General features: G+C 55.2%; 1 protein-coding gene across 3 annotated transcripts in view; it reads left to right on the top strand.

The window, feature by feature from the left end:
- SCN4A (sodium voltage-gated channel alpha subunit 4) overlaps window positions 1–20,787 on the top strand; it is a 42,879-nt gene that overhangs the window by 7,163 nt on the left and 14,929 nt on the right. For 2 of the 3 annotated variants that reach the window (XM_036997555.2, XM_036997556.2), the window contains exons 1-11: window positions 7,684–7,792; window positions 8,083–8,211; window positions 8,672–8,763; window positions 10,660–10,956; window positions 11,819–11,882; window positions 12,119–12,260; window positions 13,098–13,307; window positions 13,880–14,033; window positions 15,736–15,974; window positions 17,680–17,853; window positions 19,188–19,544. In XM_036997555.2, the coding sequence (XP_036853450.2) occupies window positions 7,713–7,792; window positions 8,083–8,211; window positions 8,672–8,763; window positions 10,660–10,956; window positions 11,819–11,882; window positions 12,119–12,260; window positions 13,098–13,307; window positions 13,880–14,033; window positions 15,736–15,974; window positions 17,680–17,853; window positions 19,188–19,544 (1,938 nt within the window). In that variant the 5' untranslated portion in view covers window positions 7,684–7,712. Of the gene's footprint in view, window positions 1–6,702; window positions 7,371–7,460; window positions 7,580–7,683; window positions 7,793–8,082; window positions 8,212–8,671; window positions 8,764–10,659; window positions 10,957–11,818; window positions 11,883–12,118; window positions 12,261–13,097; window positions 13,308–13,879; window positions 14,034–15,735; window positions 15,975–17,679; window positions 17,854–19,187; window positions 19,545–20,787 lie in introns of those variants that run through there. The other variant, XM_036997554.2, reaches the window with a different exon arrangement.

Genomic DNA, 20,787 nt, shown 5'->3' with positions numbered 1-20,787 from the left:
CTATTACACAATTTATAGGATGGTGAAGATCTAAGATGACCACAGTTCATGAGGAAAAGATCCAGGGGTAACTGCAAACTCCACTTTGTGAGTGGGCTGCTGAAGAAGTGGTTGGATGAATACAAAAGGTATTCTCCCAGGCCAGGGAGAAAAGGCTTCTCTCTGTGGTCAGACTATATCTGGAATTGGATGTGCCGATCTGGCAGCCCCACAGAGAGACAATGCTGGGCTGGCCCTGCTCCAGAGAAGAGCTGCCTCGCCCTCCAGCATGTCCTAGCTCTCGGCTCCCTGCCTGCCTGCCGACAGCTGGCCCCGGCCTGACTCCCTGACTCCTTCCTCCCCCACCCTCACCCCGACTGCTCAACACTCCCAGGCCCCCAGGATAGCCTGACTTTACCCTCCACTCTGCCCAAGCTTCCCTTTTGGCGCAGGTTCTGACTGGGCTTCTCTCTTACCAAATGGGTTTTGGCCCTGGTGCCCCCAGGAGCTGGATTTTGGTCTTGGCATGGTCTCTCATTTATCATTCTCTAAAATTATCTTATTTGCTTCCCTGTTTGTTGCCTGCCTCCTTCCTCTGGAATGCAAGCTCAGTGAGGACAGGGACTCTGCCACTGCTATATTACTGGCTCCCAGAAGAGCCTGGCACCAAGCAGATGCCAAGGGAATGTTTGTTGAATAGATAAATGTGTGGTATGGGGGGCATGGGTATTCCTCCCTGGGCCTCAGTTTCCCCATCTATAAGATGAGGGAGTTGGACTTACTGATCTCTCAGGTTCTTCCAACTCCAACATTCCTAAATTCAGTGGGAAGACATTGCCTGGAGCCTCCCCAGTCCTCAGCCTTCACATCAGGAATAGGCTGGAGCCAAGACTGGAGTCTGAACTCTGGTGGCAGGAGGAGGTTTTGAGCTATCACGTTCGTCCCCTTTCCTCCTGGCTGCGGCCAGAGGAGCCCCGTGGAGATCTGCCAGTGTGACACCCAGCCCATGGTATGGGACGCCGTCAGTGCTTGTCCCTGCCAGGAAGTCACCATGCATACATGTCAGGACCCTTTCCTTCCTCCACTGGTGCCCACTGAAAACAACGCAGCTTGACCATCTATTCTAGACATGTTGAAAGGGGTTCAGAAGGCACATGTATGCTGGCCAAACATGACCCCACCCCAACCCACAGCCCCTGTGAGGGGCTCTCCAAGGCCACAGAATGAAGTCCAGAGTCCCAGACCTGCCATTCAAGGCCCTAACCCAGCCACCCTGCCCACCTCCCCCAAATCCCTGAGCAGATTCTATGCCCCACAAAGCCTGGCCTGCGTGTAGCACCCTGTGTCCTACTTCTGTCTGCGCTGGCAGTTGCCTCCCCCTGGAGTGCCCTTCCCCTCTGCCTCCTGTGTCCATTGAGGCCCAGCTGAAAACCCACATATTTCCTTTCTGCATCTAGAAGTAACCACTCATCCACGTGAGCTTCTGTAGTACAATCAGCCTCCCTCTTTAGGGTGGCCATTGCTTTCTCCCCATCTCAGAGTTACATGTGCCCATGTCCACCTTCTTCCCAACTATCAGCGCTCAGAAGGTGGGACTCTCAACTGAAGTGTCTTTGTGTCCTACTCAGAGCCCGCTCAGCTTCTGGCTTTTGAACTGGATGGATGGATGGATGAAGGAAGGAAGGAAGGAAGGAAGGAAGGAAGGAAGGAAGGAAGGAAGGAAGGAAGGAAGGAAGGGAGGGAGGGAGGGAGGGAGGGAGGGAGGGAGGGAGGGAGGGAGGGAGGGAGGGAGGGAGGGAGGGAGGGAGGGAGGGAGGGAGGAAGGAATGAAACCTATCAGGATCCATTTTATCTCTGGAAAGCTCTGTTCCCAAGGCCTCATCCATTCATTCTTTCAGCAAACACGTCGCAAGTGTCTCCTGTGGGTACAGTGCTGGGACTGGCAATGGTGACCTAGACAGATACAGTTCTGCCCTCTTGGCATCTCAGTCTAGTGGCGTAGACAAATAAATGAGGCAAATAAACAATTACCAATTATGATAAATGATGTCAAGGAGAATACAGGGGATTGGGATCTAGAGAAAAGGAGAAAACCTCTGGCAGAAGAGACATTTGAGCCTAGACTGGGGGTGAGAAGCAACAGCCCTGTGAAGGTGGGGAGCACCGAACTGGGTAAAGGCCCAAAGGCAGGCGTGTACCCAGTGGTCAAGGAGCTGGAGGGAGGCCAGCGGGACCAGGGCAGAGTGAGCAGGGGAGCGAGATCAGGAGACAAAGGCAGAGAGATAGGCAGGGGCTGGATCACCAGGACCTTGGAGGCCACCATAACTTGTTCAGGTTTTATTCTAAGTACAACAGGAAGTTACTGAAGAAATTTAATCAGGAGAAACAATACGATTAGTTCCTTGTTTTTAAAAGACCACCAGCTGCTTTACAGGATTGATTTGCAGTGGGTGACAAAGTAATTAGAAGGAAACAGCTATTATAAAAGATCTGTGTGTGTGTGGTATGCACTGGGGTAAGACGAATATTTTGAAGATAGCATTAATAGAACTTAGGACAGGCTGGATGTAGAAGGTGAGGAAAAAAGAGAATTCTAGGAGACACCCTGAATTTCAAACTTGAGCAACCAGATGGATGGTGGGGCCATTTCCTGGGTTAAGGAAGACTGGGTGAAACAGTAGAAGAAGGTAAGTGTTTCCTTCTAGACTCTGTACGCTGGGATGCCTGTTAGCTATCCACATGGAGTGGTCCTAAACGCAGTTGATTATATAAGCCTGGAGTCGAGGTCTATCACATTCTTGCAACACTAGAGTCAGGAATGATGCCGTTCAGATCCAGATTGAGTTCTGAGAAACTTTAGAGAATGGGGAGAGAGAGGAGGACAAGCAAAGGAAATGGAGAAGGAGCAACCAGAGAGGTCGGAGGGAAGCCCTGGGTGTGCTCTGACGGAGACTGAGAGAATAAAGCATCTCCAGGACAGGGCTGCAGCCACCTGGGGTGAATGCTTCCGAGAGGCTCAGGGTGGTGAAGACAGAAATGTGCACTGGACAGTGGACCCGGCAGCAGGGAGGGTGCTGGGGGCTTGACGGAGCCCCACTCAGTTGCATCACGGGGAACAGAAGCCTAGGGAAATGAATTAGAGAGCAAACTCAGGTAAGGAAGCGAAGACAGCTGGTGGAGACGCTGTCCAGGAAGTTTGTCCATAAACAGGAACAGAAAGATGAGCAAGACATGAATGGAGGTGTGAGGCCGGGACGGTAGTTTTTGTCACCACTGCCATTATTTTTAAGAAGGAAGAGCCTATTCGTAGATGGTCAGAGGGTAATGGTAGTAGAGAGAAGTTAGCCAGCGAACCAGGCCTTAGGCAGACAAGAGGGTCGTGGCCTGGCCTGTGGTGATTTCACTACAGCAAGTGGAGGAAGGACACAGGGCAGTGAGGATGGTTCTGCCAGGTGTGTCCTCTGCTCCAGCAACCTCAGCTGCTCGGTGGCTGACTTGGGAACAGTATAGCTGGGACAGGCATGCTGGGGTGTCCCCAGGTGAGTGGGACAAAGTAGAGAGAAGGCTGGAATTGATGGTGTTTTTGAGAGGGATTGTGGTGATGCTGTGGTAACTGAGGCTGGGCAGGGAGGAAGTGAAGCCAGAGGGCCTGCTGGAGTGGGGAAGGCACAGCATCAAGGGCTGAGGGCATGAACAACCCCGTGGCCTACAGCAGCAGGCCTTGAGCATGAGCTGAGACATGGGATGAGAGGAAGGAATGCTTAAAGTGGTTATGATTTAGGCTCAGGGTGTGCTGAAAGGAGTAGAGAATAATTCATGCATTCATTCATTCATTTGGTAACCTTTTATTCAAATTAGGCACTCTGGTGGCGCAAAGGAGTGATCCACTCAGCCAGAGTGCCCCCTGAGGGCTTCCTGGAGGTGGTGGTTCTTGTGTAGGTTGCATCTGGAAGGATGAATTAAAGTTCTCAGGGGTGACACAAAGGAAAGGTGCTCCAGGAAGCAAACAGACCATAAACAAAGACATGGGGGTGGGGCTGTAAAACAGCTTCTCCCATTTGTGAAATGGAGGTAGTATGGCCAGAGGTGGGTGCATGTGGGGAAGGAGAAGGCAGGGAGGTGGGGATGGGCCACGGAGGGCCTTGGGAGCCAGTTAGAGTATGGAGACAATCAAGCAGTGGGAAGCCACTGAAGGATTAAGCAGGAAGGTGACATGATCAGTTTTGTGACTTTGGAAATATGAATGGTAGACTGGAGGGAAGCTGAAGGAGGTAATTAGAACAGAGCAGACGAGGGGCGATGAAGCCGCGGCAGCTGGAGGCTGCGGAGACATGGGTGCTGGAGGGAGCGCAGCAGGGAGCTGGCAGGTCGCACCCGTGTGCGGCAGCCCTGACCCAGCCATGCCTCACCTGGCCTGGCCGAGGAGGCATTTCCCTTTTCACACAACAGGACATCCAGATGTGAAGTGGCTTCAAGACTGGTGAAGAGGGTAGGAGGAGAGGAACTTAGGATGAAGTGCAGGATTTGAAGGGACAGATGAGGAGTCCATTTGGGGCCAGCTGGGGACAGCAGGAAGAGGTACAAGGCTGGCTGTGCATGTCAGTGGGGCTGGAGCTCAGGGCAGGCAGGGCCCAGAGGAGGGGAGAGAGGTGGGGGCCACGCAACAATGTTTCAGCAGACACGTGCGAGGGTGCCAGGCCCCAGACTGAGTGGTGGCCCCCGGGCCCCGGCTGTGAGGAGTCCGGTAGGGGAAACAGACGCCAGAGGTCAATCACACAAGCAGGGCGTGAATTACCACAGACCTGGCAGTTCCAAAGGCTATGGCTGCACATGAAAGGGAGCCGTGACTGGGGCCGTCGGGGAAGTGGGAGCAGAAGTGGCAAGCTGCAGAGACCAGGGAAAGGAGGTGGGTACTGGTTGTTCTGGTGGCAGAGCAGCAGGGGTGGGTGGGTAGGGGGAGGAAGCAGGGCTGCAGACAGGGCCCTGGAGAAGCAGCATCTTCCAGGGGCACGAAGGAGGAGCAGCAGATAGAAAGAGTGCCCAGAGGGGTAGGCCAGGGTCTTCTCTGGAGAAGAAAGGCAGTGGCCTTGTGCGAAGCCTGCAGGAGGCCAGGAGGGCCAGATGAGCAGAAACCACTGGGTCTCTCCACTGGGGGCCTCTGGTGCCTTTGGCGAATGTAGATCACATGAATGCAGGGCTGGAGTCAGACTGTGTCTGGTGTTTGTGGTCCCACTTGGGCTCCTGTGAAGGAGGGAATGGCAACAAGGAGCCAGAGGATTGTTGCCAAGCAGGGCCTGTGACCTGGGAGGGGGCCCAGCGGCCACAGGGTCCCACCAGAGCCGTCAGTGTCTTCTGTATGGGGTTGTCTGCAGGGCCGCTGATGGGATGAGGTGGAAAGGTGTGTAGCAAACAGTAGGATACAGCTTTGGGGTCCGAGTGAGGGGTGGTTTCGGGCTGGGGGTGTGCATGTGTGTACATGTGTGTGCTCACACACATGCCCTCCCACGCACACGATGTGGCCAATGAGCAGCTGTGGGACGGGGTTAGCAGGAATGAGCAGAGTCATCCCCGTGGAAACACGACTCCCTGGGTGACAGGAGGGAGCAGCTGGGCTGCCAGGCACGGGGGAGTGGCCAGCTCTGCCAATGGCTCTGGCCTCTCCCTGGGCTACCCTCCCCACTTGTTGACCAAGGCTAAGGAGGTCTCCATGCTGGTCTGGCAGGGGAGCTGCTCCGGCATCTGGGCTGCTGTAAGAGGCTGCCTCCGGCGTAGCTCCTGGTGCCCCTGGGGATGGTCTATCCAGGCCCCTCTGGTGGAAAGGAGGCTCCAGGGTGTCTGTTGGTGCAGGCCTGGTGGTGGCCATGTGTGTTGGGGCTGTGGTGGTCTCCCTGTGCCTGCCTGCTGACGTAGGTCATCTCCTGGGGCCTTTGTGATAAGCGACCTGCCGCCTCCCTTCCGCAGGGACCAGACCCAGGAGGGCTGGGCAGGACAGGGAGGGGCCAGGAGCAGCCAAGGGACGGCCAAGGAGACAGTCCGCACAGCCCTCCCAGGCCTCAAAAGTTCCAGGTGTTTGCCCCTGTATCCACCCAGTCCGTACAGAGACCACCAACCAGCAGCAGCCCCTGCAGTTAAAACTATCCACGTCTTTGTCCCCATGACCTTTCCCATGTGTCCTCATCCTCCAGGCTAGCATCTGTGGGCTCTCTTGACGTGGCCCCACACACACCCTTCATCCTCCCACACCAGTTCCCCTGCCGACCCTCGGTTTAGGTCCCACAGGTCCCATGGGAGGGAGCTGCTGGAACCCCCTGCAGGGCCTGTGGCCCTTCCTTCTGCCCTCGCCCAGCCCATTACACTTTCCCAGAGTCCAGGGCAGGGTACTCTACACCCCCACGTCTTCTTTTTCCCTTCCCTCCAGGAAGATGAGCCACATTCTGCTTTCTCACGCCCCTGGCAGACATCACTAGTCAATCACGACAGTCTTTTTGTAACGAGTCTGGCTGCAACCTTGATGGTCTCTGCCTACATCTCCAGTAGCAGCTGATCCAAGCAGCCCTCAAGATGAAATCCATTTTCCATCCCTACTTTAGGCTGATCCCACCAGGCCCCTCCTCTGGGCCCATCCTCTGGGCCCACTGCACATTTAGAGCTGACTCCTCTGTGCCTCACTGCAGGATAGAGGCCGTGTGGGCCTACCAGCTGTGGTTCTCTCTGTCCTTGTAGGCTGAAGCCACACAGTTCCCGGAGCTTGGGCCCAGAAGGTGGCTGAGGGCACTGGGGCATTAGCCCCAGGTCCCCAAGGCCGAAGAGGATCTGATTGGTTTGCAGTCACTCCTGAGGCAGCCAATCCCCTGCTGGGGAGAGTGTGGTGCAGGGCTTGGGGGTGATGCTCTTGTGTCCAGCACCTGTACGGCCCCAGCACCCAGGCCTTGCAGGCACATCTCCCAGTCCCGGCAGGGCCTGCACGCCAACCTCCCCAGCCTGGCCCCTGGGCAGGCAGGAGGTGAGTAGCGGACAGCAGCCCAGGGTGGGGTGGCCGCCCAACACCCCAGGGGCTGCACTTTGCAGCTGCCCCAGCTGGCTACCACCCTCCCAGCTCTTGAGCCCGGGATGCAAGGATGGCCAGGCCATCTATAGCCACCCTGGTGCCTCTGGGCCCCGAGAGCCTGCACCCCTTCACCCGGGAGTCCCTGGCAGCCATAGAACGGCGGAGGGTGGAGGAGGAGGCCCGGCGGCAGCGCAGCAAACAGATGGAGATCGAGGAGTCTGAACGGAAGCCGCGCAGTGACCTGGAAGCTGGCAAGAACCTCCCCCTTATCTATGGGGACCCACCACCAGAGGTCATCGGCATCCCCCTGGAGGACCTGGATCCCTACTACAGAGACAAGAAGGTCTGGGCCCGGGAGGGTCCCCTCTGCCTGTCTGTCCGTCGTCCATCTGCCTGCACGTCCCTAGGCCTCACCGCTCTCTCCCTGCCTCAGACCTTCATCGTGCTCAACAAGGGCAAGTCCATCTTCCGCTTCTCTGCCACGCCCGCCCTCTACATGCTGAGCCCCTTCAGCATCCTCAGACGGGTTGCCATCAAGGTGCTCATCCACTCATATCCTGCCTGAGGGGCCAGCCAGCGGCGGGAGGGGCAGGGAGGGCACAGCTGGGCCCAGGCGGGAGGCGCTCTGCCCGCCCCCCGCCGCCTGCTGCCTCACTTTCCTTGACCCTCCGCAACGCTGTTCAGCATGTTCATCATGATCACCATCCTGGCCAACTGCGTGTTCATGACCATGAGCAACCCGCCCAGCTGGTCCAAGCACGTGGAGTGAGTTGCCCGCTCACTGTCCCCTGAGCACTCAGCCCCAGACACAGCCCGTCCCCAGTGTTTGCACTCTGAGGATGCTTGGAGTGGCATTGCTCTTGTCTTCCGGGAAGACACGCACTGCCACCGTCACCCCCACTGACACTTAGAGCCCCAGGGCGGCTCACACTGCCACTCTCACTGATGTCCTCAGACCTCACGGTGGCATGTGTCACTTCTGCGACCTTCCTGCTCGTGGGGCCATCATTGTAACTCTGCCTGGAGGATCCCATGCCTGGCCCTCTCCCTGCCAGGTACACCTTCACGGGGATCTACACCTTTGAGTCCCTCATCAAGATGCTGGCCCGAGGCTTCTGCATCGATGACTTTACATTCCTCCGGGATCCCTGGAACTGGCTGGACTTCAGCGTCATCATGATGGCGTGAGCAGGGCCCCGGGGATGTCCTGAGGCTGGGGCGGGTGGGGCCAGGGGCCAGACCTAAAGAGGGCGGCTGAGTGGGCTGATCCTCTCGGTGAGTGGAGGTGTGCAGTGAGCTGCACAATTCCAGGAGCCATCACTGCCAGGGCCTGGCTGGGAGGCTGCCCCATGCCCCCTCCACACTTGGCGCATGACCACACGCAGCAGCCCTGGGCTCCAGTCCCACAGCCCCCACCCACTGGGGGCTACCCTTGCCACCCCCACTCTGCAGCAAAAGTCCTCCCTCCCTTTCCCAATTCTCAGGCCCCGCGGGGTGTCTGATCAGGCCCCGCCCTCTCCCCCATGGTAACCCCAGCTATAAGGATCACTTGGGAATCCTCATTCTGGGCCATTCTCAGGAAGATTTCTACCCATCAGCTACCCCCTGCTCTGACACAGCCCTCATCCGGCACCCCCTACCCAGGTACCTGACGGAGTTTGTGGATTTGGGCAACATCTCAGCCCTGAGAACCTTCCGGGTGCTGCGGGCCCTGAAAACCATCACAGTCATCCCAGGTACTGGGGAGCGACAGGGACCCTCTACCTGGCCAACAGGCCTCCCCCCATGCCCAGGCCTGCAAACTGACACTCAAATTCCAGGAGCCTGACACAGGGTCACAACACTCCCAGGCCACATAGGAGCCACATCAAAGCCTGGACACAGAGGGGGCCCCTGGGGCCAGAGCGGAGAAGGGGCCCCACATGGGGCATTGGGCATTGGAAGGCAGCACAGCAAGGTGGCTAGAGCACAGACTCTGGAGCCAGACTGCCTGAATTCAATTCTCACATCCACCACCTCCTAACTTTGACCTTGGGCAAGTGGCCTGACCTGTCTGTGCCTCTGTTTCCATATCTGTAAAACAGTACCAGTCATTGGGTGGTTATGAGAATTAAATGTCTTCATATCAATACTTAGAACAGTGCCTGGTAATGACGTGTGTTAAATACAATAAGCGAATGGGACAAAGCAGAGACTTCCACCCGGGAGAGACACGCAAAGGGGATCAGTGATGGAAAGGCCCAGCCCTGAGGGCTCACTAAGCAACATGCCACACAGCCACTGAGCGAGGAGGCCAGGGCAATTCCAAAGTAACGCATCAAGAAGCATGAAATAAATAGAATCCGGATCATCCAGCCCCTCAAAAAAGCATGTGGAGAAACTGGAGAAGGTTCATTAAAGGAGAGAAAGATGATCTGAAAAGAGGTGGAGAACTGACTCTAGGGGAATGGGAGGGATTGTTAAGTCTTCATGCTAGAAGGTACCTCTGCTCTCCTCTGATCCAAAGCCCTCAGACTGCAGCTGAGGAGGAAGGGACCCCCGGAGACCCCAGACCCTAGGAGGGGAAGTGCTTACCAAAGACAGCACTGCACGTTGGCCACTGGCCAAATACCTTTCCTCGAGGCCCCCAGAATCCTCAGTGCTCAGAGCGTTCTGATAATCGGGAGGCTGCTGAGCACCTGTTTTCCATATCAGGATAAAAAAGGAAATGAAACTACTACTTAACGAAAGACACTCTGATTGGGCTCAAGGAAGAAGTTATGGTGCTTCCATACATGATGGGAATCCATTTCTAGAACTCCCTAAGAGTTATTTAAGCCTTTGTCCATCTGAAGGAGCAGGATGCAATGATATTTCCATGGCAGTCTAGCGCTTCTCAGAGTGAACTGTTCCTTGGGTGTTCATAGGCATTATCAGAAAGTATTCTGTGGACAAATAAGTTAAGAAAACATGGTATTAAAATTTGTGTTTGTCTCAGTAGGACTTGTCAGAGCCTTTGAGGGGACAGTCTATACACTGATTCTCCAAGAATGGAATATAGAACTCAGCCTTTCTCACACATTATTTTTTTTTAAGTTTCAACTGAAGTATAGTTGATATAATATTATATTAGTTTCAGGTGTACAACATAGTGATTCAACATTTATATACATTATAAAATGCTCACCACAATAAGTGTAGTCATCTATCCTCTGACACCATACAAAGGTATTACAATATTTTTGACTCTATTTCCCATGTTGTACTTTTGATCTCCATGACTTATTTATGTTATAACCGAAACCCCCTTTCTAAGGTCACAGCTTGGAAGAACACACTTTGGAAGTGCTGATCTGACAGCATTTATTCAGCTCCACCGTGTGCCTGTGTGTTGCTCTAGGAGTCAGACAACAACCTGTGAAGCCTTTTAGTCCATCCTTATAGTGGCTGGCATTCTGTGGCCCGCACTTGAAGGCTCTGCATTGAGGATGTGATGAGGGAAGGGTGGGGCTAAGGTGGGAAGGCTTCAGGGAAGTGGTGCCCTAGTGAGTGAAGCCTTGAAGGAGATGGAGTAGGCAAAAGTGTGGGGAGATTGGAGAATGACTTGTCCCTGCCCTGCCTGCCCCCCATACTCTTACCCTCCCTACGGGCAGGGCTGAAGACCATTGTGGGGGCCCTGATTCAGTCAGTGAAGAAGCTGTCAGACGTGATGATCCTCACTGTCTTCTGCCTGAGTGTCTTTGCCCTGGTGGGGCTGCAGCTCTTCATGGGAAACCTGCGGCAGAAGTGTGTGCGCTGGCCCCCACCCTTTAATGACACCAACACCACGTGGTACGGCAATGACACCTGGTACGGCAATGACACGTGGTATGGTAATGACACGTGGAACAGCCAGGAGAGCTGGGCCAGCAACTTTACCTTTGACTGGGATGCCTACATCAATGATGAAGGTAAGAACAGAGGGTGCGGAGGCCAGTGGGGTCTTTCCCATGCCCTAGGGCAGCCTTTTATGAGATCAACAGCATGGGAAGGACCTGAGCTTAAATCCATCACTTACCAGCTTGGGGAACCTCTGGCAAGTCCCTCGATCTCCGTGGCCCTCAGAGTCCTCAGGTTTAGAGATGATATTCTCAGAGTGTACACATTTGTGTATTTTCAAAGTGCACTTCTGACAACAAATGCCAGACCGCTTCCAAAATCCTCAAGCTTTCACCTTAAAGAGCAGCAGCCCCATAGTTCCTAGTCCCTAACCTACACAATCCCTGTTCTCCTTCATCACGCTCCGTGCTCGCATGCCAGCAGGGCTACCAGGCACCCAGGCACCCACATCCTCTTGTAGCTCTGGGAGAAGGGGTTCCCCACCTGGGGCGAGTTTCCTATGAATCCACACCTATTCACATGCTTGCCCTCCACACACACACACACATTCACACAGAACACACATTCTCACACAGCCCCTATTATTCCACACAATGCCTCTGGCGAACAGGAAGAAGGTACCCCTTCCTCAGCCTGGACTCTGTCTACCCACCCTGACACCCACTCCCCTACTGTCCCTGCGGCATCCCAACCATACAACCACTCTAGGCACCCAGCTGGCACCACTTGGAGCTGAACCCCCTGCACTGTATCCACGCAGAGATCTTGGCACGTGGAGCTGCCCTTAAAGGAGAAGGGTACCCAGAGAGCACCCATCATGTGTATGTGGTGTATGTGGTTCACACAGATGCGTCCCCAAATGTGCAATGGGGGCGTGTACCTACAGTGTGTCCACGTGGGTGATGTGTTTCTTTTGTGGCCTGACTCTCAAAGGGAACTTCTATTTCCTGGAGGGTGCCAGCGATGCCCTGCTCTGTGGGAACAGCAGTGACGCTGGGTGAGTGATGTTGGGGGAGTGGGAAAAGGTATCCCAGGATTGTTGGAGGATAACGGGTTGATTAGGGACAAGGACCTGGGGTGGATGGGAAAGTAAGGGAAGCCCATGGCATGGCTGGAATACTTCCCTGTTTGGGGGTCACAGGACTGAAGGACTTTTTTCCTTGGGGTCCCCCCATCTGTCCTCCAGCTACAGTTCTCATCCCTCCCTAAAATCAGACCCTGTCCTATGCACAGGCACTGCCCTGAGGGTTACGAGTGCATCAAGGCCGGGCGGAACCCCAACTATGGCTACACCAGCTACGACACCTTCAGCTGGGCCTTCCTGGCTCTCTTCCGCCTCATGACGCAGGACTACTGGGAGAACCTCTTCCAGTTGGTACGGCTGCCCCCACCCCGCTTCTCAGCCTCACAGTCACCTCTGTCCCCACAGCCTCCTTGGGGCTTGGCAGGGCCCCCAACAGGGCCTTGTCCTCCATGGGACCACCTCAGCTCCCCTACAGATGGTTCTCGGAGCCCTCTAACACTGGGCACCTGCCCAGATATGAGCCGCAGCCTTTCTTCTTCCTCCTCCTTTGCCTTAAGAGCTGATATTTGCGTCTGGCACAGACCCCCAGGCCTCGCAGTAACCAATAGGGCAGCTTAGAAATTCAACTCTGCCCATACACAGTTATTTGGTTTCTACTGTTTGCAGGGCAGGCAGATTGAGTCTGGAGCAATAGTGCCTTCTAGTCCCTGATGATGTTTCTAACACTGATGATGTTAATGATAATAGTAATAGTGATTATTATTTACTAATAAAATAATTATTTACTAATAAAATTATTATTCTTATTATTTAACAATAATAGGTACTATTTGTTGTGCTCTTACTAGATGCCAGGCACTGCAGCAAAGCTAAGGTTCAAGCTGACCCCAGTCCCCTGTATACCATTTTTTATCCTGCATCTCTGATCTCCAGATTTCTGGTTGGGGTCCCCAGGGTTCTCTGAGCCAGAAGACCAGGAAAGTCTAGGGCCTAAGGATATATTGTGAAGCTCCCTGGAATGTGGCTTAGCCTGCCAAGGATGGCCATACCCTGTCTCAAAGGTCCTCAAGCACCAGGCTGTGTGAGGGACTCCCCCTGTTTACCTATCCGGGCAATGGGTGTGCGGAGAGGGGTGGTGGGTGAAAGGCGGGTGCCACGTGACACTTCCTCTCCTCTGCCCTGTCCCAGACCCTTCGGGCAGCCGGCAAGACCTACATGATCTTCTTTGTGGTCATCATTTTCCTGGGCTCCTTTTACCTCATCAATCTGATCCTGGCGGTGGTGGCCATGGCGTATGCTGAGCAGAACGAGGCCACGCTGGCCGAGGATCAGGAGAAGGAAGAAGAGTTCCAGCAGATGCTAGAGAAATTCAAAAAGCATCAGGAGGAGCTGGAAAAGGTCTGAACAGGGGTATCCCTGCCCCTCGGCCTGGGTTCTCCCAGGCAGGCTGAAGGTGAGGGAGGCATGGGGTAGGGGGTGCAAGGCAGGAGGAGCAGAAGGCCGCAGGCTGGAGGTTTGGCGGGATGGGAGGCATCCAGTCAGTAGAAAAACTATTTTTCAGCTCTGTGCCTCAGTTTCTCCAAATATAAGAAGGAATCTGGAGTAGTTAAACCTGAAGCAGGCTTCCAGCTCGAATATCTACAGTTTTGTGATTCTTTCTGGGCAGTTTGTGGGTCTATGCTGAGAGAGAGGTGGGTCCTGATGAGGACCTGCCCATTTTCTAGTCATCTCATGAAGTGCAGGGTCAGTCAAGGCTTTAGAGAGTGAAAGGTCTTCAAGGGTGAGGGTCCTCAGCTGCTTTGGTCCCTTCCCTGTCACTCCCACCACCAATGAAGTTACCCCCTACAACCTGCACTTGGCTTAGTGCAGGCCAAAAAAAGGGGCCCCCATCCTAAAGGACTCTGGGTCAGTTAGTCCCTCTCCCTGGCTCAGAGATGGACTTCACGCCCATCACCCTTGCTGGTCCATAGGCCAAGGCTGCCAAGGCTCTGGAAGTTGGGGAAGCAGACGGGGACCCAGCCCACGGCAAAGACTGCAACGGCAGCCTGGACACATCCCCGGGGGAAAGGGAGCCCCCGAGGCAGAGCTGCAGCACAGACAGTGGCATCTCAGATGCCATGGAAGGTGAGTGCCCACCCCATACCCATCTATTCCGCTTATCCTTCCCAGGGCCATCCCAGCTCCTGAGGGCAAGGGAGGGCATGGCTGGGCCCAGCTGCAGGGGGACAGTAACTTAACATTGATATCAAAGAAATGGCCACAGTAAACAGCATCGGCTTAACCTGACCCAGCTCTGCCTGCAAGGCCAGGTTGCCAGGGACTAGGGGGTCTCTGGGAGGCTTGGGAGCTGCCAAGGCGATGGGGAAGGACAGGATGATAACTAACCGAGGAGGACCAATGTTCTGGAAACTGGAAGTCCTGCTCCTCATGTCTTCTGGGTAAAAGCTGGAGGTCAAAGGTCACACTCTGCCCAGGTAGTCCTGGACTCCCCCAAATGCCTATGTCAACCCCAATTCTCATGAGGAGAATAAAGTAAAGTAACAAGGAGAAGGTGCATAAACATACACACGGATGGACGGACGGATGGATAGACAGGTGGATGCTGAGCTGAAAGATTAATGGATGGGAAGGGATATGAGTGTATGGATGGATGAAAAGAGGGAAAGAAGAAGGAGGGGAGAATGGGGAAGCAAAGGATGGAGGAAGAAAGGCAATCTGACATGAAAGAGCTCTGGTCCCCTCCCAGGCATGTGCCAGGAAGGACTTGGAAGGCCTAGAGGACTTAGCAAATCTCTAGAAGGCACCACCTCACCTGCCCGTGTATGACAGGCATCCAGGTGTCTGTGTGCCCTGCCAAAGAAAGGCCCACAGAAAGCTGGGCACAGCTGGCCCAGGAGTCACTCAGTGCTACTCTTGCTGGGACCACTGAGAAGTTTTGGGCCTCAGGCATGGTTTGTGTCACCTGCAGTAGCACCCAGGTTTGGGGTGGGGATGTTACCAACACACTAAATCTGCAGCCCTTGAGAAGTCGAGTTTGCTAATCCTGGATCAGGATGAGGGTCAGCCACCCCTGCCCTGGAGTCCCCAATCATGCCCTCAAACCCAGGTCTCCATGCGGCTGCCCCCGACTCCAGTCCCCTTTCCTCATCTATGAGGTGGGGGCACTGGCAATATTCATACATTTCTGGTGCTAATTAAATGAGGTCATGCTTAGGCCAAGGACTCGCATAGGCAGCAGAGACCTGGAAGGTCAGGAGGAGGAGCTTCATCCATGGGCCTCACAGAGTCCCAGGGCTTTAGAGTTGGGTTGGCAAGAACAGGAGGTGTTTCCAGAAAGCCACTCTGATGGGAAAGGGCGGACTGCCTGGGGACAGTCTGGAGGGGCCAGCCTTACAAGCAGCAAGAAGGAGAGTCCTCAGGGCAGTCCTGGTCCAGTCCCTCCCAGTGGCACAGGCAGGTGGCAGGTGGAACTGGGACCCAGCCCCAGGAGATATCAGGGTGTCTCCCCTGCCAGGATGGCAGCCCTGGGCCACAGGCAGGGGTGGGAGTCACTGAGGGGCAGGGCTTTGTGGGGTATACTAAGAAGCCAGAGCTTTGAGAGAGGGGTGTTCAGAGGTGAACTCACTGAGGGGTGGGTTTTTGAAGCTCAAAACACTAAGGGGTGGGGCTTTGTGAGCACAGTATTGAGAGTGGGTGGGGCCTAGAGGGGCAGGACTTGAAGGTGATGTGCTGAGGGGCAGGCTTGGAAGGTGGGTCAGAGGATGTAGGCAGAAGGAGCACGTCTGAGGGGATCCTCACCGGGGGTCTGTTTCCACCCTGCCCCCAGAGCTGGAAGAGGCCCACCAGAAGTGCCCACCATGGTGGTACAAGTGTGCCCACAAAGTGCTCATATGGAACTGCTGCACCCCATGGATGAAGTTCAAGAACATCATCCACCTGATCGTCATGGACCCCTTTGTGGACCTGGGCATCACCATCTGCATTGTGCTCAACACCCTCTTCATGGCCATGGAGCATTACCCCATGACTGAGCACTTTGACAGGGTGCTCAGTGTGGGCAACCTGGTAGGGAGGGGACAGGGAAGAGGTGGCATTCCCCGGCAGGACAGGAGAGGGGCCACAGCGCCTGATGGGCCATCTGGGCTTTGTGGAAATATGTGGCACTATTGGGGGCCATATGGGGACAGGCTGGGGTATTTTCCCAGCATCTGGGGGGCATGAGTTGATGTACAAGGCAGGGACACTGGTATTTCAGGGTGTGAAATTCAGGTTTCAAGGTATTTGGGGGCAGAAAGAATGGGGATGAGGTGCTGGACTTCTAAAGATCAGGACTCCAGGGGGCTGGGGTCCAGGCCATGTCCTAGAGGCAGAGATGGGGGATAGTGGCATGGAGGTTGGGAGGGGAGCTGGGTAACAAATACCTCCACTTTCAGAGGGTGTTGTGGACCGAGGGACCTGGAAATGGGGGCATATAGCCATGGGCACCCAGGCCCACCAGGCTCCAGCTCAGCCTGGAGGCCCCAGGGCATGGTCCTCCAGCCCTCAACCCCTTGCCCGCTTCCATTTCTCCAGCAGGGCCAGGTCCGCTCCCAACTCCAGCCCTTCCAGCTCCACTATTGTTGACACACACACTGATCCGCCTGCTTATCCCTGCCCATTAGGAGCATTATCACCTCGTTGCCAGTCCCGGTGGAGCCTGACAAAGAGAAAAAGCTGCCTTCTCCTCTGGCCCTGCCCTGCCCTTCCCAGTTCCCTTTATAATCTTTCCAGGATGGCAAATGGGTGAGGGTAGCCCAGGAAAAGTATGAGCTGAGGCCTGGGCTTGGAAGGTGGGACAGAGGATGGGTGGGTAGCATGGAAACCAGACACTGGACTTCCCAACCTGCATGGCAGGCCTGTCTATCTGATGGAGATGCCAAGGCAGCCATGGCCAGGCTGGGCTAGAGGGTCAAAGGCGTGCTCTAGACTCACAGTGCAGCTGCTGGAGTGTGCGTGATGGGCCCAGCCCGCAGCCTGCCCACCCCCTGACCACACTGTGCTGCTGTCTGGGCACCTGCTACGGCCAGGGACAGCTCCTGGGTGGGGCTCAGCATGTGCCTGGGCAGGCCGTGGACCCAGGGCAGCTGGTGCTCCGCAGGAGGGGGGCTGTGCCCAGGGGCATTTCAGGGGCCATGCAGCCCTCAGACCCTTACGTCTGGGGTTTCAGGGGGCAGCTCTGGTTTTCTCATTTATCCCTGACTTTCCCCCTTTTGGCTCCTGCCCTAGACTTCCAAGTCCACCAATATTTGCTAGGTCCTGGGACCTCCACCAACCAGGGTAGAGAGGCTGTAGGGTGTAGAGACAAGAGACTGAAGCAAGCCCCGATACCTGGTTTGGGACCTGGCTCGTTCCCAGACGGGTGGTGTGACTGCGGGCTTGCTGCTAACCTCCCTGAGCCTCAATTTTATTACCTCTGGGATGAATGTGAAAATCCCTCCCCAAACCACATAGAAATCGGCATACCAGTGAAGTCATAGTGTGAACCAGAACACACTCTGTGAGTGTTGAATATTATCATCATTGGGGTGAAGCCCCAAGAAGTTCATTGTGGCCCACAGTCACAAGGCCAGCGATGGATGGGTTCGGGTTTCTGGGTGGTGCCCCTCGGGGCTCTGGACCCCGCCGCTCAGCCCCGTGGGCTCTCCCAGGAGGTGGGAGGTGGGTGGGGGAGGCACAGGCCCTGCTCTCCCACAGGCTCTGTGATGGGATCACACCATACCGCACCCCACAGGTCTTCACAGGCATCTTCACAGCAGAGATGATACTGAAGCTCATCGCCATGGACCCCTACGAGTACTTCCAGCAGGGTTGGAACATTTTCGACAGTATCATCGTCACCCTCAGCCTGGTGGAACTGGGCCTGGCCAACGTGCAGGGCCTGTCGGTGCTCCGCTCCTTCCGTCTGGTGCGTGAGGCCCCAGGGCCAGGGCTGCGGAGGCAGGGGCGGAAAGACTGGGGAGGTGGGAGGAGAAGCCCCCAGAAGCCAGAGAGCTGGAAGTGAGGCCCCTCTACCCTTGTGCATGCCACGTCTGCCTCTCCAAGCCTTTCTTCGTGGAAATAAGAAGAAAGGGGGGCCTCCCCATTATCACCCAAGGAGGTAGTTGCTGAAAACTTCCCCAATCTGGGGAAGGAGATAGTCTCTCAGGCCGTGGACATCCACAGATCTCCCAACACAAGGGACCCAAGGAAGACAAGACCAAGACACATAGTAATAAAACTGGCAGACAAGGATAAGGGCAGACCATCAAAAGCAGCCAGAGAAAGAAATAAGATCACGTACAAAGGAAAGTCCATCAGGCTAACATCAGACTTCTCAGCAGAAACCTTACAGGCCAGAAGGGAGTGGCATGATGTATTTAATGCAATGAAGCAGAAGGGCCTGGAACCAAGATTACTTTATCCGGCAAGATTATCATTTAAATTTGAAGGAGGGATTAAATAATTTCCAGATAAGCAAAAGCTGAGAGAGTTTACCTCCCACAAACCATCTCTGCAGTCTATTTTGGAGGGACTGCTGTAGATGGAAGTGTTCCTAGGGTTGGATAGCTGTCACCAGAGGTAGTAAAACCACGATAGGGAGGGTGGAGCAGCTGATTGCGAGGCAAATGCAAAATTAAATTGACTATCCCCATTATCACCCAAGGCTGCTGCGGGCTTCTGACATTTGGAGTTGATGCCTCAGTGATCCTGGGTGGCAGTGGAGTGGGGACTTCAGCCCCGTTTTGCAGACCTGAAAGCTGAGGCTTAGCTGAGGCAGACCAGAGCTCATCAGTAGTGGAAGTGGGACTCTGTATTAGTGTCTTTCCCACCATCTCACAGGCGTGCTTTTATTATCTTGTTTAACTTTATCACAGGACCTTTCATGCATCCACAAAAATATAAAGAATATTGAACCTTTAGGTACCTATCACTCAGCTGCAACAGCCATCAGCCTCCACAGCTGTTTCATCTCTTGCCCCACTTTTCACTGGGTGGAGTATGTTAAAGCAAATCTGACATATAACTTCACCTGCAAATACTTGCCTCTATCTTTAAGAGAAAAGGACTCTTTTCTTTTGGACATAGGAAGAAGATGAGGTGGTGAGACAACTATTCCCATTTAACAGAGAGGCAGACCGAGGCCTCAGGTCACTCGGGGGATGGGGTTTCAAGCTGCTCAAGAGCGTTCTTTCTCCTAAGGATGGGGCTCCCTCGGGTCGGGCCAGGGGTCCCTGAGCCTCATTTGCCCCTGCCCGGCAGCTGCGGGTCTTCAAGCTGGCCAAGTCGTGGCCAACGCTGAACATGCTCATCAAGATCATCGGCAACTCGGTGGGGGCGCTGGGCAACCTGACGCTGGTGCTGGCCATCATCGTGTTCATCTTCGCCGTGGTGGGCATGCAGCTGTTCGGCAAGAGCTACAAGGAGTGTGTGTGCAAGATCGCCGCGGACTGCAGCCTGCCGCGCTGGCACATGCACGACTTCTTCCACTCCTTCCTCATCGTCTTCCGCATCCTGTGCGGAGAGTGGATCGAGACCATGTGGGACTGCATGGAGGTGGCCGGCCAGGCCATGTGCCTCACTGTCTTCCTCATGGTCATGGTCATCGGCAATCTGGTGGTGAGTGAGGCCGGCTGGGCGGCTCCCGCCCTCACCCAGGAGACCCAAGCCTGTAAGACACGCCCCGTTCCTTTATTTCCTTTAAATCGGGCTGTCTTTCGAGGACCTGTTTCCTATGAGGTTGAACTGTACAAAACTGCTGATACTTGATTTGGGTTTAACCAGTGGCTCTCCAATTCTCATCTGTCTAAGTATCCCCTGAGAGTTTTTTATTTTATTTTAAAACGTACATTCCTGGCCCCTCCCCAACTCCCCACCTGCCAGCCTGGTTCAGCAGCTTCAGGCTGGTGCCTGGAAATCTGCATTTTAACGAGCTCCGGGCACCGCTGTGGCTGCTGGTCCAGGGACCGCACTGTAATAGCGCTGTTGAGACCCACTGTTTAGGGCAAAGTAATATGATAACTAGAGTCAGATAGACCCACATTCCAGTCCCAGCTCTGTCCGCTTCTGTGTGACCTTGAACGAATTACTGCCCTCTGTTGACGGGTTTCTCTAAATTCACAGGAAAGAGAAATGGTCAGTACCAATAGGGTGGCTGGGAGGACTGGCTGGCAGTGCGGGAGGAGACACAGCACAGGGCTGGTACCAGGGACTCCTGGGCCTCTTGTCCTCCCACCTCTCACCCTTCTCTGTTGCTGGGCATCAGGCCCCAGGTGTTGAGAGAATCCAGAGACGGCATAAACTGCAGCCGTTCAGGCACTTTCTGTAGCTCACGGCTTGGCATGTGGGGCTGGCAGGGGAGCAGCGGCAGGAGCTGATGAGAAATAGGGGCGTGGGGCTGTTGTCCAGCTGACGGGCATTTCTGTGGCTAGGGCCTGAGGTGGCATCTCCCCTCACCCTGCTGACCCCAACTCCTCCCCTTCTCGGGGTGGGGGTCACTCTGCCAGGAGTGCTGCACCCAGCTGCCCCCTGCAGTGGCCGGCGACGCTGTCCTGGGCCATGGGGGTGGGAAGACGCACGTCTCCACGTTCCGCAAAGGCCGATGGATTCCTTGGGCTGCTAGGTCAGCACGTCTCAGATATCGCTGAGCTCCCACTGGGGGCAGGGGTGGGCTGACGGGGAGGAGTGTCACCTCCACCGAGGAGGGGCCCATGGGATAAGGTCTTGAGCCCCCAGGGACAGGCAGGCAGGAGAACCCAGGCTGGCTGTCCCTGGGAAGGGCATTTGGGGAGGCGGGAGGAGAGAGAAGATCCCCCAACAGAACTGTGGGGCAGGACTGATGAGGCAGGTAGCAGGCTGTGTG

Source organism: Manis javanica, chromosome 4, assembly GCF_040802235.1.
Source record: "Manis javanica isolate MJ-LG chromosome 4, MJ_LKY, whole genome shotgun sequence".
In the NCBI taxonomy this organism is placed as follows: Eukaryota; Metazoa; Chordata; class Mammalia; order Pholidota; family Manidae; genus Manis; species Manis javanica.
The sequence above is the reverse complement of the archived record's forward strand: the minus strand, read 5'-3'. Positions and strand labels throughout refer to the sequence as shown.